The sequence below is a fragment of the Crinia signifera genome, chromosome 3 (genome assembly GCF_055691185.1).
Source record: "Crinia signifera chromosome 3, ASM5569118v1, whole genome shotgun sequence".
NCBI classification, from domain to species: domain Eukaryota; kingdom Metazoa; phylum Chordata; class Amphibia; order Anura; family Myobatrachidae; genus Crinia; species Crinia signifera.
The window spans coordinates 221,650,945-221,676,671 of record NC_139219.1 but is presented as its reverse complement, the minus strand read 5'-3'; the positions used below and the strand labels follow the sequence as shown (position 1 = coordinate 221,676,671).

Sequence of the window (25,727 nt, the reverse complement as noted above, 5' to 3'; positions counted from 1 at the left end):
CGAAGCGTGGCGAGCGAAGCGAGCCCCGCGAGGGGACGGTATTCTGTGTCCCCTCGCGGGGCTCGCTACGCTCGCCACGCTTCGGGCTCGGTGGCTCGCTACGCTCGCCACAGGTTTATATCCAACTCCATGCCCACTTGGATAGTAGGGGTATGAAAAGGACCCCTTTTTCCCATTGAATTCCATGTTAAAATGGACTCAGTCTATTTTAACATTGAATCCTATGGAAAAATCGGGTCCATCGCATCGCATCGCATCGCATCGCATGCGATTTGGTCGGGTGCGATGCGATGCGATGGACCCGATTTCAAAATCGGCAGCCCAGTTACTACATAAGTACCGCCAATTGTAACACACAAATGGCCAAATGTAATATGATGGGAGAACCAGAAGTGAGAGTCTTTGGGAGAGTTTTCCCATTTTTTTAAAGCGGCAATCAATTACATGGCAAAATCAACCTGGTTTTTGATTGCTGCTTTTAAAAAATGGGAAAACTGTCCCAAAATCTCTCAATTTCTTATTCTCACACCCCATTACATTTGGCCCAAATCCCTCAAATTTGGTAGTAGTTGATATATTTTTTCATTGCGTTCATTTTTGTCATTTTCTGCAGATTCAAAGTCTTCTGAGTAATGCACCAGTGGATGTGACCTATCTGTTTAGTAATGAAAGTAACATGGAACCTATACAGTAAGTGCACCTGTCTTATTATGTTAGTAATGCGTGCTTTAAAGTTATGGGGCTAATTTATCATCATCCTTATCCTCAGATGCAGATGAGCTGTGATAATATTGGCCTAGGTCAGCTGGACAGGCTGCAGTAGCAATAATTTGTGCTGATAAGCCTGCTCTCCACTACAAGAGATATGATATAGTTTCCAGGCTGGCTGGGCATTACTTCTCCTTTTGTGATGCTGTGGCTACATTCAGAGTATGGTCCTCCTCTCCTCAAATAGTCGAGTGCATTCAGCTTCCTTTTTTGGCAGCATCTCTCCATATCCAGCTCCCTCCAGCATCTCTCCATATCCAGCCCCCCACGCACAAGGAGAGGTAACTCCCACAGAGCCGGCCCAGACACTACATCATATCTCCTGAAGAGGGGAGTGGGCTTATCAGCACAAATTGGTGCTCCTGCAGCCTGACCGGTACTCCCTACACATTAACACTATGACTTATCCACACATGGGGAAGATTGATTTGATACAGTGATTGACTGTTGCAACATTATATTATAGCTGGACAGTTCAATACGATCCCCCTCTTTTTAGAAAGTATTTTTTTTTTACTTTTTTTTTTTAAATTTTAAAGGTATATCATATACCTTTAAAATTAAAAAAAAAAAAGTTAAAAAAAATACTTTCTAAAAAGAGGGGGATGTATAACACCTGTGGTCACTTATGTCAGTCTTGTGTTATTTTTTAATAGCGCAGAGAAGTTTTACTTAGTTCTGTTATTGGTTCACTATTGTGATATCTAGGTGTGCTACAACAAGCATTAAAGATCTGCTGCTGAAATATTTTTATATCTTTAGAATGTAAAGTATTTTGCTTGCACTGGGCATCTTCTTTGCCAAAAATGCATCTTAATTGCAATGCAATGTAACTAGGACACACAAGGAAACTGCCGATTGGACATAAGTTTGCAACTGTTAGGCCTAAATAAATATGGAGACTTTTTCAATTGCATATTTCAATTTTTATTTTATTTTTATTTTACCGTTTTCAGGAACATTTCTGAGTATTCTGCAATATACATTGCCCGATTTATGTATGTGCCAAATATCACTATAATTACATTTCTGAATGATGAACTGGTGGAATATCTTCGGAATGACTCTAAAGTTAGAAAACATTCAGCCAACCTTACTATTTCTAAGGTCATAAGTGGCGAAAATAGTAAGTGTTCTTCGTTATAGAACTACAGTATGTTTTCAAGTGTTATATTGCAAAGTGTGACCAATGTCTAACTCTTAAAATGTACATCACTGAAATGTAATTATTTGACTTTTGATATTGTCCTTTATTCAGATACACATGGTGGAAGGCAGAAGAGAGTGCACATTAATTAGCATATTAAATTAAAATGTTGCTCTTTTCATAATACAGGTGTCACGTCCCGTCGCAGGGTTCCAGCAATTCGGGACTTACCTGTGCGGGCTCTGTGGGGGGGTCCTGCTGGGTCTGGTGCGGGATGCTGGCGCTGGTCCGGGGTGGCTGCACGGCGTGGCTGCGGGCGGACAGGAGGTTGGGCTGTGACTGGGAGTCTCGGGTGCTGAGTTCCCGCGGCGCCATCTTGGTTGTGGGCAAAAGGTGTCTTTTGCCCTCACTTCTAGTTAATGGCCCCAGCTGCAGGGAAACGCCCTTAGGGGTATTTCACAGGAAGTCCTGTAGCAGGAGGTTGCCAGTGCAACGTCTCCACAGTCTTGTACTGTGGCTCCAGTTCTCTGTGCTCCCTGCTACCCGTTCTAGAGACGTCAGCTCCAGCCTGTCAACCCCTGTTCCTGCTCCGGTCTCTGCATTCCACCGCTACCCGCTGCCGCACCCTGTTCTCCCGGTGGTGCATCCAGTATCCGCATCCAGAGTCCCGGTCCGCAGTCCTTACTATTTACTATTCTACAAGTGGATGCCTGTTTGCTGTGACGTTCAATAAATCTCTCCATGCTAAAGCCCATTATTCGTCCGGCACGTCTTTTATACCAGAATCCGGACGCTACTGAAGTTCCTGGGTCAGTTCCGGGTCCACCAACTACCCCGAGCGTGACAGTTTGCACTGGCCCTATGGATTCAGGAACCGGCCAAGGGACCAGTTCGGAACTATTGCATGGCATTGCTTCCCGTCTGGAGGGATTAGAGGGATCTCAGCAGCGGCTGGCCCAGTGTCTACAAGAGATCGCAGGCCGCCAAGACGCCATGCAGGCCTCTCTAGTAAACATGGCCGCGGCCCATAGGGCTGAAACTCCTAGCCCACCACCAGTACCTGTACCTGCGGTGACTTCTCCTTCTTCACTCCGCTTACCTACCCCCAGCAAATATGACGGGACCCCCAAACTGTGCCGCGGGTTCTTGAATCAATGCGACATACACTTTACGTTGCAACCTGCTAACTTCCCAACGCAGAAAGCTAAGGTGGCGTATATAGTGTCCCTGCTCACTGGACCCGCACTGGAGTGGGTCTCTCCGTTATGGGAGCGAGGGGACTCCCTTCTGGACAACTACTCAGAGTTCCTGGGCACATTCAAGAGGATCTTCGATGAGCCGGGTCGTTTCTCCTCTGCCTCTATGGAAATTATGCGTCTACGGCAAGGCAACAGACCGCTTGGGCAATATATCGTGCAGTTCCAAACTTATGCTTCCGAACTACGATGGAACGAGGAGGCCCTCATCTCTGCCTTTTGGAATGGACTTTCCGAACGTCTCAAAGACGACTTAGCCACACGAGACGTGCCCTCCAAGTTGGACGAAGTAATTGCCTTGAGCAACAAGGTGGACTTACGCATCCGAGAGAGGCAATCTGAGAGGAATAGGGGAGAACGCTTCCGATATCGGCCGACCCCATCCAGCTCCACTCCAGCCCTGAACGTTCCACTCGAGGAACCTATGCAAATCAGTCGGGCCAAACTCACGCCAGAAGAACATCAAAGACGCCGCCGTGAAAATTTATGCTTGTATTGTGGCACTGCAGGACATATGGTGGCAAACTGTTCCCAGCGGTCGGGAAACTCCCGCTCCTAACTGACCCAGGAGACATCAGGTTAGGAGTATTATCTCAGTCTCCAAAGTTAATTGAACCAACCCTGTCCGTAACCTTAGAATCACCCCTTGGTTCTAAATCAGTGCTTTCTCTTGTAGATTCGGGAGCGGCAGAGAACTTTATCACAGCCAGTTTGGTCCGTCAGCTTCAAATTCCCGTCAAAGATCTGTCACGAAGAATTTCCTTATCTGCCGTAGATGGAAGCCGCATTTCCTGTGGGTTGGTGACGCAGCAGACTTTACCTGTTTCAGTTCATGTTGGAGCCCTTCACAAGGAACAAATTAGTTTCTTAGTTATTCCGAGAGCATCTCATGCTATTGTTTTAGGTTTACCATGGTTAAGTCTGCATAACCCCCACTTTGATTGGCAAAAGATGGAGATACTGTCTTGGGGGAAGAACTGCTCCTCTACTTGTCTACCGGAGGTTAGACCACTTAATAAAATTTCAGTTATTTTGTCTCAGCAGATTCCTTCTCCATATGCTTCTTACTCTGACGTATTTAGCAAACAAGCGGCAGAAGTGCTACCACCACATAGAAGCTGGGACTGTCCTATTGATTTATTGCCAGGAAAGGATCCTCCCCGGGGCCGCACATACCCCCTGTCTCTTCCAGAAACCAAAGCCATGTCCGACTATATCCAAGAAAATTTGGCCAGAGGCTTCATTCGACCGTCGACTTCCCCGGCCGGGGCAGGGTTCTTCTTTGTACAAAAGAAGGATGGTGGTCTGAGACCCTGCATAGACTACCGTGGTCTGAATGCTATTACAGTAAAAAATCGTTATCCACTTCCGCTCATCACGGAACTCTTTGATCGAGTTAAAGGGGCCACTGTCTTCACGAAACTAGACCTCAGAGGGGCTTATAACCTCATCCGGATTCGGGCCGGAGACGAATGGAAAACCGCATTCAATACGAGGGATGGGCACTTCGAGTACCTGGTCATGCCCTTCGGACTCAGTAATGCACCCGTGGTGTTTCAGAACTTTGTCAACGAAATCTTCAGAGATTTGCTTTACAAGTCCGTCGTGGTATATCTAGATGATATCCTCATCTTCTCTACAGATTTGGAGAGTCATCGGCAACATGTCGGGGAAGTCCTCCGGAGATTGCGGGAGAATCACCTGTATTGCAAACTGGAGAAGTGCGTTTTCGAACGACCGTCCATGCCTTTTCTAGGGTACATTATTTCTGGACATGGCCTAGAGATGGACCCAGGAAAAGTGCAAGCGATTCTGAATTGGTCCAGACCCACAACCTTAAAGGCCATACAACGGTTCCTGGGCTTCTCCAACTATTATAGAAAGTTCATTAAAGGCTTCTCCTCCCTGGTTGCGCCCCTAACCGCACTTACTAAGAAGGGTGCGAATCCGACTCAATGGACCCCCGAGGCCGAATCTGCCTTTAGTTCACTAAAGCATGCCTTCACCTCCGCCCCAATTCTAAGACAACCTGACATCAGTAACCCCTTCTACTTGGAAGTCGACGCTTCCTCGGAGGCAGTGGGGGCTGTGCTCTCCCAAAGAGACGAGGATGGCAAGTTACACCCCTGTGGGTTCTTTTCAAAGAAATTTTCTCCAGCCGAGAGAAATTATGCTATTGGGGAGCAAGAGCTCCTCGCCATGAAATTAGCCTTAGAGGAATGGCGGTATTTGTTAGAAGGGGCGAATTATCCAATTACCATCTACACTGACCATCGAAACCTGCTCTTCCTCAAAAACATCCAAAGCCTCAATCCCCGCCTTGTCCGATGGGCCATGTTCTTCACTCGTTTTAACTTCACCCTGACTTTCCGGCCAGGATCTCAAAATCAGAAAGCAGATGCCTTGTCCCGCTCGCTATCCTCTGATGAAGCGCCACAAAAGATCCACCCAGTTCTTGAAACCAAGGTGTTCGCCACGACTCATGTGAAGCCTCCAGTGGGCAAGACCTACGTCGCCACCCACCTTCGTAAGAGACTCATTACCTGGGCTCATGGGTCGCGATTCAACTGTCATGCCGGTGTACATAAAACTGTCGACTTTCTACGAAGGTTCTACTGGTGGCCCACGCTCAAATCTGATGTAACAGCTTATATATCATCCTGTATCAAGTGTGCCCAACACAAGGTGTGTCGACAACCCCCAGCTGGAGGGCTGCTGCCGTTGCCCATTCCCCAACGTCCTTGGACGCATTTGGCGATGGACTTCATCACTGATTTACCAGACTCCAAGGGTTACACCACAATCTGGGTTGTCATAGACCGCTTCTCGAAGATGGTCCATTTTATTCCGTTAAAGAAGTTACCCTCCGCATCCGAACTTGCCCAGCTTTTCATTTCCGAGATTTTTAGGTTGCATGGACTTCCTTCTGAGATCGTTTCTGACCGCGGAGTCCAATTTGTTGCCAAGTTCTGGAAAGCTCTCTGCTCTGCCCTTCGAGTTAAGTTGCAGTATTCAACGGCCTACCATCCTCAGTCTAACGGCTCCACGGAACGTGTAAACCAGGACCTGGAAACCTTCCTTCGCATACACATATCCTCATCCCAGGACGACTGGGTAGAACATTTGCCGTGGGCTGAGTTTGCCCACAATAATACGTATCACTCGTCCACGGGGCATTCGCCATTCCTCGTCGTCTATGGAAGTCATCCTAGAGTTCCCGAATTTTCACAGCTCCCCTCTCTGGATTTGCCTGCCGTTACCAAGTCTCTCCGACATTTCACTAAAATATGGAATAAAGTCCTGTTAAACCTACAGAAAGCATCTTCTCGCTACAAGAAATGGGCCGATAAGAAACGAAGAGTTGTTCCTAGCCTCTCTATAGGGGATCAAGTATGGTTGTCCACAAAGAACCTCCGTCTGCGAGTGCCATCCATGAAATTTGCTCCTCGATATATCGGACCATTCCCTATTACTGAGGTTATCAATCCTGTAGCATATCGACTCAAGTTGCCTCCCTATCTCAAAGTTCCGTCCTCCTTCCATATCTCGTTGCTCAAACCTTTGGTCTTGAACCGATTCCGAAAAATCCTGCCTCGTCCTCCGAGAATCTACACTGAGAGGGGTGAAGAGTTTGAAGTCAAGAAAATACTAGACTCTCGTTTCCGTTATGGTCGGTTACAGTATCTCTTGGACTGGAAGGGGTATGGTCCAGAAGAAAGGTCCTGGGAGTATGCTTCCGATGTCCACGCTCCTGCAGTGATAAAGAAATACCATCTTGAACATCCCGAAAGACCTAAAGTGTGTCCAGAGGCCACCCTAAAAAGGGGGGGTACTGTCACGTCCCGTCGCAGGGTTCCAGCAATTCGGGACTTACCTGTGCGGGCTCTGTGGGGGGGTCCTGCTGGGTCTGGTGCGGGATGCTGGCGCTGGTCCGGGGTGGCTGCACGGCGTGGCTGCGGGCGGACAGGAGGTTGGGCTGTGACTGGGAGTCTCGGGTGCTGAGTTCCCGCGGCGCCATCTTGGTTGTGGGCAAAAGGTGTCTTTTGCCCTCACTTCTAGTTAATGGCCCCAGCTGCAGGGAAACGCCCTTAGGGGTATTTCACAGGAAGTCCTGTAGCAGGAGGTTGCCAGTGCAACGTCTCCACAGTCTTGTACTGTGGCTCCAGTTCTCTGTGCTCCCTGCTACCCGTTCTAGAGACGTCAGCTCCAGCCTGTCAACCCCTGTTCCTGCTCCGGTCTCTGCATTCCACCGCTACCCGCTGCCGCACCCTGTTCTCCCGGTGGTGCATCCAGTATCCGCATCCAGAGTCCCGGTCCGCAGTCCTTACTATTTACTATTCTACAAGTGGATGCCTGTTTGCTGTGACGTTCAATAAATCTCTCCATGCTAAAGCCCATTATTCGTCCGGCACGTCTTTTATACCAGAATCCGGACGCTACTGAAGTTCCTGGGTCAGTTCCGGGTCCACCAACTACCCCGAGCGTGACAACAGGTTGAGTATTTCTTATCCAAAATGCTCGGGACCAGAAGCATTTTGGATAACGGATTATTCTTTATTGTGGAATATTTTTATATTTGAATGATGTATCTTGAGGTATCTTGCATTTTTGTTGTACAAACACATCAAATACATGAAATACACACAAATACAGTATATTTTATTTGTGCATGAAACAAGGTTTTAAAACATGAAACAAAGTTTGTGTACTATCTCAGGCACTGAATTTGAATGCCAATCCATCATTTTCTTGCACATATTTAGTGCCAGTTACATATCATGTCCCCAGTAGTGCTAGTTACAGATGTACCAAGTAGTGCCAGTTACAGATGTACCCAGTAGTGTCCGTTACATATCATGTCTCCAGAAGTGCCAGTTACAGATGTGCCCAGTAGTGTCCGTTACATATCATGTCTCCAGAAGTGTCAGTTACAGATGTGCCCAGTAGTGTCCGTTACGTATCATGTCTCCAGAAGTGCCAGTTACAGATGTGCCCAGTAGGTTTTTAGCAAAATTTAAAAAAAAAGTATATTTTGAAAACTATGTTTTTTGGAATAATTTGGATAAGGGATACTCAACCGGTAATAACATGCCTGTATTTTCCATTCTCTCCCATGGGGTGCTACAGCTGGCAACCATGTATAAATAGGTTTTTACTAGAAGAAGAAAATAAGTGATCTGCCTGTGTTTCCATCAGAAGCACATAGCTGATCACACAGGCCCGTCCATGCACTGCTTTCATTGCCTAGGGGCAGAAAAAGAAATGCAGACACCAGGATTTGCAGTGAGCCCTGTGTTTTGCCAGCTAAAACTGATTTGCCAGCTAAAGTATTCCATAGACATGATATTATGTACACTCTAAAGGTGCATACACACTGGGTGTTTTTGCCCAGCGTGTATGGATAACGATGTTGGGGTAAATCGCTGGGCTGAAAAACACTCAAACTGAGCATTTTTCATCCGTTTTAGAGATTTTTCCGTCCACTCCGCCACGCATCCGCTGTTAATACCAGCAGATGAGCAGCCGAGCCAGCAATAATATGGAAGCGCGCATCAGCACTCACTGCTTATCGCTGCCCCGTACATAATAGGCAGCTTTCGAACTGAAAGCAGCTCAAACGAGTAAACTGAACTGCTTTCAGCTCAAAGTTGCCCGCTGTGTATGGGCCTTAAATTACAGTGGAGTAAAAGACATAAATAAAAAAATTCTAAAAGAAATAATAAAAAATGTGCCTCCCAATTTTTATCACAATTTTTTATTTTCTATACTGTATTATTATTATTATTATTATTATTGCTGTTGTTGTTGTTGTTACTAATACAGGTTGAGTATCCCTTATCTGGATAGCTATTATCTGAATTATAACAAAAACCGGAATGGACTTTTTTTTGTTAAAACCCCCTGCCCTGCTGCCCACCCCACTGCTCAACCTGCACTTACCTTCCATTAATCCCATGTGCTACTGCCTAACCGAAGCATTGCGCAGGTGCACCAATGATGTCATGACTAGGGGCGTAACTAAAACTTTGTGGGCCCCATAGCAAAATCTTGAAAGGGCCCCCCTTCAACTTTGTCACAATGAGCATAATGGGGGCAGAAGAAAGAGTGAGAGGAGCGAGAGACAAAAAGGGTGTCACAGAAAGAGAAAAAAGAAAGAGATAAGTGAGAGACAAAGCAGGTGTCAGGAAGGAGACAGAAAAGAGGGAGGAGTGAGAGAGAGAGAGCAGTGGTTAGGAAGAGAAAGAAGGTATCATGGATAAATAGGGAAATAGAGGAGTGTGAGCAGAAGTAAGAGAGAATGTCAGGGAGGGAGAGAGAGAGAAAGAGGGGACCAAGAGAGTGAGTGTCAGGGAGAGAAAGGAGGAGAGACAGGGCAGGGTATCAGGTAGAGAGCTAGATGGAGAGATATTGAGGGGGGGGGGGGGGGGGACTGTAAGAAAGAGGTATGGGCAGCATAGGGAAAGAGATAGGGAGGAGAGCAGAAAGAGAGAGATTAGGGGCAGAGATAGAGAGTTGAGACAGAGGGGGGTAAGTGTTGAGAGAAGGAGAGTGGACAGGGGGAGAGAGAAAAAGAGGATAGACAGCAGGCTAGAGAGGGTGACGGGGCAGGGGGTGAGAGAGTGGGGGGCCATGAACATGAACTAAACCATTGTGATTGAAAAACATCAGTTTTTATAACTACAAATGCCCCAGCTGCTTCAGAATAGTACAGAAATACCCCTTGACACCATCTTCCCCCTTACACATACAGTATGTGCTCCTGCCCGAACCACCTCACTCTCTCTCACATATACCACAGCCACATCAGTATGAATTACACACATATGCCCAGCCCTACACCAAGCAACCACACTCACACAACCATACACCCCAAACCTGCACCCTCCCTCACGCATCCATACCCCAGCCCTGCAACAAGCATCCTCCCTTACACACCCATACCTGCACTCAGCACCCTCCTTAACACATCTATACCCCAGCACTGCACCCAGCACCCTCCCTAACACATCTATATCCCAGCCCTGCACCAACACCCTCCCTCACACACCCATACCCCAGCCCTGCTACAAGCACCCTCTCTTACACACCCATACCTGCACCCAGCACCCTCCTTAACACATCCATAGCCCAGCCCTGCACCACTCACCCTCCCTCATAAACCCATACCTGCACCCAGCACCTTCCTTAAAACATCCATAACCAGTCCTGCACCATGCACCCTCCCTCACAAACCCATACCTGACAGTAATCACTCCTACCCCCCCCCCCCCCCCCCGGTTGCACTGTGGGGGGTGCAGGGACAACAGGGGTTTGAAAGATTTCTGATTGGAAAACTGCCCCCCTTTCTTCTACCTGCGGGGGGCAGGCAGTCTGGTCTACTGGACACCAGAAGTGTTGCATTGTCATCGGCGTTAGTAGGTACAGTAGCACCGGGTCTCCGGCTCTGTGTATACCACTGTCGATGAAAGGTACCTGGGCGGGCAGCAATGTTTTAAAAAAATAATAAAAAGGGTGCAGGGGATGCCTGCTGAACCTTTGCCCCCCCCCCCCCCCCCAAGCCCCGGGCCCCTTAGCAGTTGCATCCCCTGCACCATCCATAGTTATGCCACTGGTCAATTATGCATTGCACCCATGCAATGCATAATTGGGACTACATATGCCTCTGAAATTGGACACTGGGGGCACCTTTTGACCAGGTGAGTATGAAATTGTGTTTCAAAATATTTTTACAGAATAATCCCTTATCCAAAATACTCACGGGCTTGAGCATTTCGGATAAGGGATAGTCAACCTGTACCTTTTATTCCCATGGTGCCGCAAATGCATCTTTAAAGCCTTAAAATTATACAATCAGAAACTTTGCAAACAAAAGAGAAAAAAGTGTAAAAGATATACAGCACAGTAAAAAAATGGCAGAACATGGGATAAAAGCTGCACAAACATACAGTAGTATCGACAAAAGCTGCACCATCTCTACCCAACAGATCAGTACCGTTTAGAGTGGCCAGTCCTGGGATTTGGCCTTAAAAATGCCGGGTTTTGAATCCCAGGATCGGACCTTCCAATGCCGGATTAGCCTGCACATGCGCAAATCCAATGCCGGGCATCTGATGCTGCCAGGCTGCTACTGACCCTGGCTGTGCGCAGTGTGACATGATGTCAGAGGCCACGCTGAGCAGTCTGACTGACGATCACCACACATCCTCCTCCAGTTCCTCTAATCAACACCTCACCGCCTCCGGCCCAGCTCCTGACAGCCGCATGCCTGTGTCCTCTCGTCTACAGCCCACCACCTCTAGACCGGTTCCTGATAGCCGCACGCTCAGGTTCTCTCCTCTGCACCGCACGGCCCGGCTCTTGCCCGTTGCAGCATCCAGCTCCTGCCTGCCTGTGAGTACACTGCAGGACAACTGGTTTGGGGTGAGAGTGGGGATTAAAGTTCATCATGGCATTGATGAACTCAATCACGGGTATCCTGGGAATCCCGGGATTGAGCATTTTTTCATCCCAAATTCGAGGATTGAAAAAATGTCCCGGGATTGGCATCCCTAGTATCATTGTTGATCATGAAATGAGGGTTTATCTGGAAAGTGTAAAAGCAGATAAGGGACTATGGCCCTTATTCTGGTTCACTCACAAAGGCAAATTCCTTCTTGGATGGAGAAAAACCAGGTGCACTGCAGGAGAGGGGGGGGGGGGGGGAGATGTTACTTGTGCAGAGAGAATTATTTTTGGGTGGGGTTTTACTTCAAAGTGAGATCAATATTGCAGTGTTAAAATAAAACAGTCAGTATTTTCCCTGCACAGAAACAAAAACTCACCCAAATCTAAATCGCTCTGCACAAGTTACATCTGCCCCACCTACACTGCACATGGTTTTGTCCATTTGAGAAGGAATTTGCCTTTGCGAGTGAACTGGAATAAAGACCTATGTCACAGATCTGAGATTCTGGTGAAGATATATCAAGCTTATGAAAGAGTGAAGAAGTGTCTCAAAGCAACCATTCAGGGTTGGGTATGGTTTAACGGGCATGTTCTATAAAATGAGAGGTACTGTAGAATCTATTTAGTTACTATGGGCATGGTCTGCACTTATCTATCCTTTTAAAAGGCTTGATACATCACCTCCTCTGATCTGTAACTGTTGTCAGTAACTTGCTATGATTGCCACTCAATTGAGCCCATAAACCAAAGAAAAAAACATCTACCTGGTCTCTCTTAAAAATGATTACACTCTGCTGTCTAACACACTTACAGTACCTTTGTTTCCCAATCATTGCCACCACTAAGATGTATCCAGAAGCTACCCAGTCCAAATAAGATATAATCAGTTCTCTCTACACATATACTGCACAAATAAATCTTAGGTCAATCCCAGTTGTCAATGCCAAAATAACCTAATATAACAAAAGTTAGTACACTGACAATTCTAATTCTGTTAGCAATGAGATGCTCAAAAGGTAGGATCACACCTCAATCTGATAACTGATTCACTGGGAATAACTGAGGAAGGGGGGGGGGGTATTCAATTAGTTGCAGTAATTTATGGTAGCTAATTGATTCTCCGGGGGCTATTCAATTGGCCCTTATTGTGAAACCGGCACATCCTAATTGGATTAAGGTTGTGAAACCAGCACGTCCTAATTGCACTAAGGTTGAGAAGAACATTGTCCTCTTCTTTCCTCAGTGACCTTAGATGAGCTGAGGAACCTGGCTACCTGTGTTTCGCATTATTATACGCTTAATAATGCAACATTTGAATGTGTTTCAAAATGCGTCGACAAATCATACTGCATGAATAATGGCATCTGTAATCTCACCGATGGACAAATAAATTGCACGTAAGTAGGTCTCTTATAATGTCAATGCACTATGTTGTGTGCTAATGTGTATCTGCTTCTAATGCTTCCCAACTTTTACCCAAGCAAAGTGAATACACAATGGGTCAGATTTAGAGATGTACACAATCCTGATGATTTGCATACATTTACACTGTCTTCAGGACTGCGTACATGCACAGTGGTGAATTTCCCACTAGGTACTCGCCTAAGGGTGACACTTGTTGCAGGATGGCACAGCATGCTGCCCTGCATAAGTGCCTTGCTTAGTTGCTGGCCAGATAAGGCACAGTGATTTTTTTTTTTAGTAGTCTTTGTTATTACATTTTTTTGTTTTATAGCTGGCAGGAGGTAAAGGGGCAACGATGAGTAAATTGAAGTTGAGAAGGAAGCAGGAGGTTGGGGGTTGCTTTGGCAGTCTGGAGACATTGCTACCAGTCCCAACATGAACAATGCTGTGATGTTATGGGGCGACCAGTAATGTTGTGTCTAGTGGTGGCCCGACCCCCAGTTTCACCTCTGCATGTGTGGGGTCCGTACTGTGTATATCCACTTGTGAAAAGTAGATATTATCCCAATGATCATGCACAACTTTGGAAAGCCCCACAAGTTTATGTGCACATACACCTTTGACCACCAACGTATGCTCTCAAAACATCAACGTGCGAATGCCAAGATTTTATTGACATTTAAATCATATGTATTTGCTCTTAGTTGCATTTGTTTGGCTCTGCAGGTGTTCAGTGTGAAAAATCCATCAGGCCCATCGTGTCTAAACTAACTGTCATGATCCTGCTTAAATCCTGTATATATAGCTGGTCATGTTTGCTCTTCAGTTGCAGTGGTCTCTAGTATTCCAGTCCTGCTGCATCCAGTTTGCAATCATGCTGACATTCAGTGGCATAGATAGTGTAAGACAGCCCCCGCTGCTGCTTGGGGGAGCTGGGGCTGCGTGGGTGCCGGCAACCGCCCGGGCCCAGCACACTGACTGAGTCTGACATGCTGCTGTCTTTAGCAGCAGCGCCGACAGCATGTTCCCTCCCGGCTCCTAAACACCCTGGGGGTGGTCAGACTTTAGAGGGGAGCTGCAGAAGGGACCAAAAAGGGGCAGGGCTAATGAACGGAGGGGGCAGGGCTTTGAGGGAGCAAGAGTCAAGACTGACTGGTGGAAAAGAAACAGGAGAGAATGAGCTGCCACCTGCCTGAACTAGGTGAGTAACATGTGAATGTACTGAAACTGGTGTGGGCATATGTACAGGAAGCACTACTACTGTCAGCAACTGGTGTGGGCATTATATATAGGCAGCACTACTACTGTCAGCAACTAGTGTCGGCATATGTACAGGCAGCACTACTACTGTCAGCAACTAGTGTCGGCATATGTACAAGCAGCGCTACTACCATCAGCAACTGGTGTGGGCATTATTTATAGGCAGCGCTACTAGTGTCGGCAACTGGTGTGGACATATGTATAGGCAAAGCTATTACTGTTGGCAACTGGTGTGGGCATATGTATAGGCAGAACTATCACTGTTGGCAACTGGTGTGGGCATATGTATAGGCAGTGCTACTAGTGTCAGTAACTGGTGTGGGCACATGTACAGTCAGCATTAATACTGTCGGCAACTGGTGTGGGCATATGTATAGGCAGCGCTACTGCTGTCAGCAACTGGTGTGGGCATATGTATAGGCAGTGCTACTTCTGTCGGCAACTGGTGTGGGCGTTACATTTAAGCAGCGCTACTACTGTCATCAGCTGATGTGGGCGAATGTATAGGCAGTGCTACTACTGTCGGCAACTGGTGTGGGCATTATGTATAGACAACTCTACTACTGTCTGCAACTGGTGTGGGCATTATGTATAAGCAGCGCTACTACTGTCAGCAACTGATGTGGGCATATGTATAGGCAGTGCTACTTCTGTCGGCAACTGGTGTGGGTGTTATGTTTAAGCAGCTACTACTGTCAGCAACTGGTGTGGGCGTTTGTATAGACAGCACTACTACTGTCAGCAACTGGTGTGGGCCTATGTATAGGCAGCCCTACTACTGTCAGCAACTGGTGTTGGCATATGTATAGGCAGCTTTATTACTGTCGGCAACTGGTGTGGGTGTTACGTTTAAGCACCTCTACTACTGTAGGCAATTGGTGTGGGTGTTACAGTGTATATAAGTTATGCTACTACTGTCTGCAACTGGTGTGGCATGTATAAGTTAAGCTATGTGCAGTGGCGGATTCAGGAGGGGCACCCCCTGTCATTTTGTAGCTGAGGACCAGGGCTTTCCGTGTCTCTAGCCCCCCAGGAACCGGAGATATCGCCTGGCAAACCTGTAACGTTTTTTCCCCATAGCATAATATGGGACCCATCAATTCCGACCCCCACCCGGTTCCGACGGCTGCCAGTTCCCGCCCTGGCATTACAGAAGCTTGTAGTTGATTTAATTCAATTCCAAATCGCTGGGCCTTCAATATGATACCAGAGATATTGCGTGTAAACCGATTTTTTTATTTTTGAAATGTAATTTCATGGCTGTTCATGTTCTTTGAGGGCAGATTACTCTGGAACCAAACGTTCCAGTTTCACATGACCAAAATCATTCAAAGCCCACTCAAAAGTTCTTCAATATAATACTTGTCTCATGTAAATGCATCAGTTGGTTCCGAAGATAAAGGCGGTTAATGAGATAACTGGTTAAAGGGGGGAGGGGTGGTTTTCTCTCCCCCTCACACCAGAAAATGCAGGGACTAGGCTGGTGTAAAAGGGGCCAACCTGGGAATGCATTTTCTGGTGTGAAAGGGGTATTATTTCAAATAGCCGGGACCTGCAGTGCTTTGAATACAGCCAGGCTCTGCCACTGTCAGTGGCTATCACTTCTGCTGTCCCCCATTTACCACGAGCATGTATTCCCCCTTGGCAATGAGCATGTAATCCCACATGGCAATGAGCATGGAACCTCTGGCAATGAGCATGGAACCCTTGGCAATGAGCATGTAGAGAAGCAGCATTTATGTAGCATAATTTTTAATAGGCATTATGGTGTTTGGCATAACACATAATGGACATAATGGCGTGTAACTTAACGTGTAATGGACATTATGGTGTAAATGTTTAATGCGAGCCTTTGGTGGACAATGTCCCTGTTTATGAAGTGTATTGTGAATTTTGGCTTAATCTGTGTGGCATTATGTGAATTCTGGCTCAATCCATGTGGCATTATGTGAATTTTGTCTCAATCCGTGTGGCATTATGTGAATTTTGGCTCAATCCATGTGGCATTATGTGAATTTTGGCTCAATCCGTATGGCATTTTATGCATTTGGCTCTATCCGTGTGGCATTATGTGAATTTTGACACAATCCATTTGGCATTATGTGAATTTCGGCTCAATCCGTGTGTGTTATTATGTAAATTTTGGCTCAATCCATGTGGCATTATGTGAATTTTAACACAATCCATGTGGCATTATTTGAATTTTGGCTTATTCCATTTGGCATCATGTGTAAGGGGCAAGTATAATGGGGTCTAGTAATTTGTTGCATAATGTGTAGAAGTTGTATATGGTGTTGACACGCCCCCTGTTGAGTGGCCACACACCCTTTTCCGGAGCGCGCCTTCGGCGCGCGCACAACTACATCCTTCACTTTTGTCGCCATGGTGGGCCTGCATACTTTGAATGCCAGGGCCTATTTTTAATTCCATTCCCACCCTCTCCTGCCGCTCTCTTAGCATGTACACTGGCACCACTAACACCGCCCCTCCCCCACCCAAACCCTTTTTTATCATTGGTGCCCCCCCTGTCATTTTATCCTGGATCCGCCCCTGGCTATGTGTAATGAGCATTACAGTGTGCTGCATATTGTGTAAGGGGCTTCATGATGTATGACATAATACATAATGGGCATTACTGTGAGTGGTATAATGTGTTATGGGCATTACGGTGTTATAAGTACTTTTATATGGCCACGCCCCTTTATCGTGAAGCCACTCTCTTAAATTTTTCTGGCTCGCACTCTCCCTATTTTGACTGTGGTTGTGGGGCAGTCACCTGGTATAGGGTACCAAAATGGCCAGTTACGCCACTGGTTCTGTTGTGCTACTGTGTGGTGTAATTTGGAATGGGACTACTATTGTACTGACTCTTGGTAATAACAGAGGTGCATTTTTTTACACCAATATAAAGAAATATATTTAAAATAAGTATATGTATATACACTGTATATGTCACCTAGCAATGCTCCACAACGCTTTCATGCTGCTCAGCCACTGGATGCATGTTACAGACCGATCTGCACTGGCTAGATATATAAATAAAGTGCAGTACATGTTTTTGTCTTACCAAAATGCCATGTGGGAAAGGGGGGGGGGGATTTCTAGTCATGAAATTGTGTGATTTTTTAGCCATGAAAATTGTGCGAATTTGGTAAAATGTGCGATTTAGTGTTAAAAAACAAAAACGCCGTGAGATCCCCCTCCTGAGCATAACCAGCCCCAGGCTCATTAAACCGGACCTGGTTCCAAAAGTTCCACCCAAGCTTCACCTATCCAGGGCTGAAGCCCGGGGCTGTCATTGGCGTCCGTGAGCTTTGGACACCGGCCTGATAGGGTTAACTCATTCATACATAACATTGCTTTATACAGATGAACTACAAGTGCTAGCAGGCCTCCCCTGCATGCTGGGACTTGGCAAACCACAAGACCCAGCATGCAGGGCATTAATGGGCCCACTGGGACTTGTTGTCCACCTGTTAAAAGAAAAAGAGAGAAAAGTACAACTTTATTACACACACGCCTCACTTTTACACCAATATACTTACAGAACCACGGTCCAGCACTGTCTCTCTCCTCCACAGCCCTAACAGCGGGGTGAGCCGGCTTCCTCTGTCGCTTATGACAGCTTCTATAGCGATGTCCCAGCACTATAGAGGCTGCTAGCGTGGTTGGCTCTATGCGTCTCCATGGAGATGCTTTCAGCCAATCAGGGCTTAGCTATGCGTCTCCATGGAGACGAATAGAGCCAATCTTGCTATCAGCCTCTATAGCACTGGGACAGCACTATAGAAGCTGTCAGAAGTGATGGAGGAAGCCAGCTTACCCCGCTGTCAGTGTGGGGTGAGCTGGCTGTGGAGGAGGGAGGCAGAGCTGGACCGTGGTTCTATAAGTATATTTGTGTAAAAGTGAGGTGTGTGTGATAAAGTTGTACTTTTCTCTGTGAGTGTGTTTTTTTATTTTAACATTCTTTTTACAGGTGGACTATAAGTCCCAGTGGGCTCATTCATGCCCTGCATGCTGGGACTTGTGGTTTGCCAAATCCCAGCATGCGGGGAGGCCTGCTGGCACTTGTAGATCACCTGTATAAATCAAAGTTATATATGAATGAGTTAACCCTATCAGGCCCGTGTCCAAAGCCCACGGATGCCGGTGACAACCCCGGGCTTCAGCCCTGGATAGGTGAAGCCTGGGGGGGGACCCCTTTATTGGGAGGGTCCCCACTCCCCCAGGTACCCCATCCAAGGCTGATCAGCCATGGTGCTCATGGCACGACCGGGGGACCTTATGTAAAAGGTGTCCCCCGGCTGTGGCCTGACACCGCGGGCTGTTGGAGCCCGGTGATGGTTTCAAAGTATGGGGGACCCCCAGATTTTTTGTCCCCCAGATTTTTGGAACCAGAACCGGCTCAATGAGCCCGGGGCGGGTTATGCTCAGGAGAAGGGCCCCCACGCCGTTTTTTTAAAAATTTTACACTTACTTTAACAAAGAACCATACACAGATCTCAATGATCTGTGCACGGTTCTGTCAAATTCGCCAGTCAGAACCTGGTTTATTTTTGGGCGATTTTTAGACAATTTTTTGGGGTGATTTCTAAATTCGCACACCATTAAATTGGCGATTTCTATATTTTTCAATGGAAAAACATCTGGATGCGAATTGAGAAATCGACACTTCTGAATGTTCGAATTCACGCCAAAAAGTGCGATTTTGCTGCAGTTCGCATTCCATAAAGTTGGCGATTTCGAAAAAAAGTGTGACTTTGGCCGTTTTGGCGAAAAAAATCGCCAAAATAAAATATTCGCACCCTATTAAATGTCCTCCTAAGAGTGAAATAAAAGGATTAATCAACTAAGTTGGAGCATTTCTTCTTAGTGAACTATGTGACAGCTATCTTTCAATTACTCATATATTATATATAGACAGTACATTTCTTCAAAATTTCTTCATGTTTATGTATAGTTTTCTCTCTTTTTTTTTTTTTGGTGTAGGAAACTTGATATACCCAGAGCATATCATTTTAATGTAAAAAGAGGAAGACTCACACAGACCATGCATGCATTTTTTATTTTTCTTTTTTCTTTTATTAATACAGCAATTGTACAAATTACAAAGTGTACATCATCATTTCATTATCAGCTGACCCTTATTAAGAATAAGGTGTACAATATATCCCTAAGAGGCACTAGAACTCTTGAATTATTTTGAATTTACGGCTACAGTCATCCGTTAGTGCAGCAGCTAGCCAGAGAGATTCAGTGTGCAGGTACAATACAAAAAAATCCCCATGTTGTTCCCCAGATCAAGTCTACTATATACTATTCTCCGCTACTGTATATCCTACAGACTGTCGTGTTCTCCAGTGTCCACAGTCCACTCGTCTTGTTGTTCCCCAGATCAAATCTGCTTTATCCCATTGTCTGCTATATTCTACAGCCTGCTATATTTCTTCTGTGACTCTGGTCCAGTCCTCTGGTTATTCTCGGATCAAGTCAGCCAAATTCCATTACCTGCTATAGTCTACACTCTGCTAATTCTCTCTGCACAAGTTACATCGTCCCCACCTGCAGTGCACATGGTTTTGTCATTTGAGAAGGCATTTGCCTTCGCAAGTGAACCAGAATAAGGGCCATACTGTATGATCGGCTGTACAGAGGAGTTGGGTCATGGAGCAACGCAGTGGTGATGCTAAGGCACAACATTGTGGCCTTTGGGGCAAATGAAAACCTGGACCTGCCCGTTTTCACCACTGGTATCTTATTTATGCGTAGACGACTATGTGTTATTATGCTGATAGCACTACAAAAAAAGCTCTTTTCACTTATTCACAAAGAAATAAATGTATTTCAATGTATTCTATTTAAAATAAAATGTATTATAAACTATTCTAATAACCTTTCCACTTTCCGTATTTATCTTAGCTGTCAGCCCTTCGCTATATATATAACTTCTGGAGAGAAGTGTGAGAACCTCTCCTTAAACTTGAATATGTTCTTTGGAATGTTTTTTGGGACTTTGGCAATTCTCCTGCTGATTTTCCTGGGCATCTGGTTTGTAGTATACTTCTACCGCCAGAGTATACATGACGATGACCAGACAGATGAGTAAGTAACATTTGTTTTAGTGCTTGATCTGTATTTTCATTGTATAATACCTGTCACACTAATGATAACAACTGGTATAGTCCAGCCTATCATGCATTACTAGAATGGAAGTGCACTGTAGCAATGGTATCCAGATAATTACTTACCATACAGCTAACAGAACTCATCTCCTGAATGGTACCCAGGTTTGGACTGGCGTAGAAATATACTCTACAGAGGAAACCCCCTGGTGGGCCCCCCAGTCTGAGTGCCACATACTCCTTGGGTCAGAAACTTGGTGGAGCAGGATAGTCAATGAACTTGAGTGTTTAATTGTTTCTATGAAACTCCACCAAGATTAGTCATCCTGTTAATCAGAGCAGGTGGTCCTGACACACCCCTATTATCTATTTTATGAAGGGGCCCTCTTCTTTCCATGTCTTGCTAATGGATGGCCAAGAACCTCTCTGGTGGTTATGCTACTCATCTTCTGGTAGCTGGCAACACCCCATAGGATTTGGCCTTGTATACCCCTTAAACATCACAAAGCCAGGTCAGACCTGAAATCGCGATGCAAGCTCTGACCCGGGTCTGGCACTTTCACATTAAACCTGGAATGCCCATTGTACAGAGGTTGACCTGAATTTAACCCTTCTAATGACCCAGGATGAATTCCAGGGTTGGTCGACCTGTGTTATAAGCTTTGGTGCTTTCACAATGCACCTCTACACGGGTCCACCCGTCACCAATACAGCAATAACCCCAGTCCGAGGTGCAATTCATTTACCACTCCTACACTGATGGTACCTCAAATAAATTATGCTTTTATAGATCACAAATCATATTCTAAAACAGAACACACAGTAGTTTAACCTGCTTTCAAACATGTATATATGCATGTCAGCATTTTGTCTGACAATATTTTGAGAATATCATAATATAGACCCTGTTAAATGTAGACATACAGTAGGCACATTTTTAATTTTGACTGTCAGAATTTTCATCTCAAATAGGTAACTGCACAAAGTTTAAACAGTCAAACTATACACTTTGTATGTTATTTATTTATTGCAGCTATGAAAGTACCTAGGGCTACCATGAAGTGATTAGCACTACTGTGGCAGGGTTTAGCACTACCATGAAGAAATCTAGTACTGTAGCGTGGCAATGAGCATATGGTACAGATCATTAAGGACTCTTCTCTCAGTAGGCAACCTAACTGTTGTGGAACTATACATGCCAACATACTCTGCCCACAGTTTTAACATGCCCTAACAGCAAATGTATGGAAAATGCATGCTGGTATGTGCAGTTCTACTGCAGTTGGATTGTCAAAGGTTGAATTGTTGCCATGTGGGATGTTTTACAGATCATTGAAACTGCTTCTTTGCTGTGTCTGCATTTTGCTTGTTGACATTTTGACCGTCAACAATTCTTTTTTCATTGTCAACTACTTTATGTTAACATTCTGTAAGTCAACATTTTGGTTCAATCTTATGATTCTAAAGATTTTAATTGATTATACTTTGACTGCATCATGTAAACATGTACTGAGCTCTTAGATTTTAGGTTTTCATTGCATAAGAGAAACTGTACCTTAAGAAATATTTACTATACAGTATATATGACTTCCTTTACTCTTTTCCAGTATTTTTGCTCCTTATTTTAACATATATAATTTATTTAATTGTTTGCCTTGGTTCTTAATCCACTTCTAACAATATACATTGTGTCTCTTTGTTCAGGGTGTATCAATCTCGATTTAGCTGGGCAGCATCCCTATTTCCATGTAAGTGCAACTTTATTTACTGTACTACACTTATATTTTTTTTAAGGTGCTAAAATGGGATGTGGTACAAAATATTGACATTCAAAATGTCTGTAGGGCCTGTATGCCGTCGTATAGAATGCCAACATGGATATTATGTTGACGCAGACAATGCCAGAGACCAGAAACTAATTCTAAACCTAATTCTGTAATGTCAATATTATTATCGACATTCACAATGTCAACATTATTGCCATATTGTGATTGTTGATATGTTAACATTCAACATAATGACCATGTCGGCATTCTGAATGTTGACATAAACGCTACATACTATTAAAATGTATTTTCAAATATAATTACTTCAAAATGATCTTATTAAGATTACCGAGAATTCAGTTTTGTTGGTATCAATTTTTGTTGTAGCTTTTGAAAGGCTGGAAGAATTCGACAGACCAACTTTAAGCATAGAAAAAGACGCACCCCAATTGGATAACTGGAAACCACAGCTGAATAATATTGACAGTTCCATAGAGGTAAATATATTACTGTACGCTTACTGATAATTTAGTACAACTGTTTCTCACTTCAGATGTATTTAAAAAAAGAAACCGTACAAATTGTGTATGTAAGAATTGATGGCTTCTGGTACAACACTGATGGCATAGCAGTTAGCAGTACTGCCTGAGGTCATGAGTTCAATTCCTACTCCCGTGTGTGTGTATATGTGTGTATATGTATATATATATATATCCATGTTGTGAGGATAGCACTCTCCACTTTCATATGCCAACAGCCAGGGTGCCAATGCCAGAAAGCTACCACACTCCAGGTACTTCCATATCCACAAGAAAAAATGCAGACACTCACCGGACTTGCTTGTAGCTTTTTACTAAGTCACCTTAATTAGTGCATAACAGTGGGTACAGGTCGACGTTTCGGTCCTATGCTGGACCTTTTTCAAGACCCTCTTCCTGCCTTCTCCACCACACACTGGAGAAGGCAGGAAGAGGGTCTTGAAAAAGGTCCAGCATAGGACCGAAACCTCGACCTGTACCCACTGTTATGCACTAATTAAGGTGACAGTAAAAATCTACAAGCAAGTCCGGTGAGTGTCTGCATTTTTTCTTGTATGTGTGTATATTTGTGGGATGGTGCCTTACAGAGATTATAGTCTATAGATCATGGGTCTTCAAACTGTGGTCCTCCAGATGTTGTGAAACTACAAATCCCAGCATACCTTGCCACAGTTTTGCTATAAGGGAGTGTTAAAACTGTGGCAAGGTATGCTGAGTTTTGTAGTTTCACAACATCTGGAGGGCCACAGTTTGAAGACCCATGCTATAGATTCAGCTTGTTAAATATCAAAGATGCACTGATTCATTGATTTTTTTACCTTGAATAAGAGACTCTTAATAAAAACTTTTTTATGGACTTTGTCCACACATGTCATTTGGGTAATGAATTGATATATGGTTAAAGTTCTATTTAGGGGACTATAATCTCTGTCAAGGTGCTATTCCACAAATATATATATATATATATATATATATATATATATATATGGGCAAAGATTGACCCAAAGGAGCGCCCTATTTGGTATGGCAGCTACTTCACAGATCTCCCGTTAGTGGGAGATGTAATGCAACAACAAGGAAAGAAAAGAGAGTGGAGAGCGCCAGAGGTTTACCAACCACCTTAATGATATGAACAGTGCAAAAATCACAGAATACAATATAAAATATTTTTTATTAAAAAATAGATGATCACATCAGGATTTCATCATTAGAATGCAGTTTCAATAACCCAAATATATATATATATATATTGTTCGTATCCTCTCTTGCCAACAGGGGAGTTTGTGGGTGAGGCAGCCACTAGTCACCATGATTATGATAAATTACATAACAATCACGGCTTGATTGCATACATACAGTACAGTATAAGTCAGGGATATGATTTTTGCACTTTTCAAAAAGTGTAATGGTAAAGCTAAAAGGTCAGTATAGAACTCAGCTCCTTTTGCGGTTTCTTAGTAAAATAACAAAATTGTCCACACTCCCCCAATCTTCTCAATATGTGGCAGCCCCGTCTCTCAATGGACCAATGGAAGAATTGGTTTAGGAAATCTTGGTAAATCTGGAATGAAAACTGGTGGCTAATGGTGAAGTAATTCTAGCACAAATCATTAACGCTAGCATAATACTAAGCGTACCATCTTTATGGTGTAAATCTCTCATGTAGTATGATCTTTGGGGTCTGATCTGCGGTCAGCTCAGAGATGATTATGTGTGGTCTCCATCAATATGCAGGAGAGTACCGATAAAAATGCATAAACAGAACAAAGTCTTTAAAGTCAGGTCAAACATAAGAAATGTGTTCATTCACATTTACTATAGATTCTAGTTCTGGGGCACTGGGGCTTCTGGTTCTGGGTTGGAACCAATTAAGGTACAGTAATTATCACATGTACCTAAACACTTAAAGAGGGTATATATACTCCTCCATGTTTAATGTTATTTTAAACCCCTGATAAAGCCCTGGGTGAAACATGTTGGGACTAGTTTCCTGTCATGGGATAACCAATGGGGAGCGAACTACAGAACTCCAGTCATCTCCAGATTTACACACATTTGCTGTAATACTATATATAATTGTTTTGAACTTTTTGGGTGAAATTTAATATGATGAGAAATTCAGAGAGAGATTTGGTAAGAAATCTCCAGTTTTTTAAAGCGGCAATCATTTACATTTCAAAATTAAACTGGTTTTGCAGTGTAAATGATTGCTGTGTTTAAAAAAACCCTGGAGATTTCTTACCAAATCTCTCACTTTCGGAATCTCTCATTCTATTAAATTTTAACCCTTGTTTTATTGAATAGAATTTGCTTTTTCATCTCCATAAAAAGTTAACCCCTTCATGACCTTTTGTTTAATTATTATTTTAACTGTTATCTTGTAGATAAAAATAAAACGTCCGGAAATTAAACCTTACTCGAATGAATAGAAAATCAAAAGAAAGTTCCATACGCACACTGCCCTCTTCAAGTTGATGGAAATATTTGCACACTGGCCAGTACAAGGCTGTGACAAATGTCAGTGTCAGACAAGTGTTCCTTACCAAGACATCTGTGTTAAGGAAGTCATAAGCTGCACAATTATGATACGGGATCATGTAGCGATTTCAGTTCTGCAAGGGGCAATATTTCTGAAGAATCTGACCGGAAATGTATATAAGAAGGTCAATAAAATGCAGTGCAATAAGATAATGTTATAACGCTACATCCAACAAAGCAGGCATTGCTCCAGTATAATGAACTGTTTCTTTTCTTGTCTACCATGAAAAATGAAGAAACTATTTTTGTATCTGCTTTATAATGATTTTTAAAATCAGTATTTATCTTAAACAAGTAATCTATTACCTGTTTACTAATGTTTATGGTTTATTTTTATACAAATTTAATAAATAAAATGTATTGAAATTATTTTAATTTTGTAGTGAAATTGGAATACATTTTTTTGTCCATGTCTGTCTGTGTGTACAATCCAGCCTTGGTATTAAAAGCTTCTGTAAACCATAAAATAATTGTACGTGGAA

General features: G+C 44.2%; 1 protein-coding gene across 1 annotated transcript; it reads left to right on the top strand.

Moving 5' to 3' along the window:
- Positions 1–580: 580 nt before the first annotated feature.
- On the top strand, positions 581–25,727 carry LOC146062656 (mucin-4-like). Its single transcript, XM_083174727.1, has 7 exons — positions 581–690; positions 1,725–1,894; positions 12,860–13,013; positions 20,200–20,382; positions 22,107–22,150; positions 22,556–22,665; positions 25,092–25,727. The coding sequence occupies exons 1-7, from the start codon at positions 677–679 to the stop codon at positions 25,134–25,136; spliced, it is 720 nt and encodes a 239-aa protein (XP_083030853.1). The 5' UTR covers positions 581–676; the 3' UTR covers positions 25,137–25,727.

What these genes read in the sequence shown, in the direction of transcription:
- LOC146062656 (XM_083174727.1), top strand. An exon ending in GGTCATAAGTGGCGAAAATA is followed by an intron (nt 1,895 to 12,859) that starts GTAAGTGTTCTT and finishes TTCTTTCCTCAG; the next exon opens with TGACCTTAGATGAGCTGAGG. An exon ending in GACGATGACCAGACAGATGA is followed by an intron (nt 20,383 to 22,106) that starts GTAAGTAACATT and finishes CTCTTTGTTCAG; the next exon opens with GGTGTATCAATCTCGATTTA.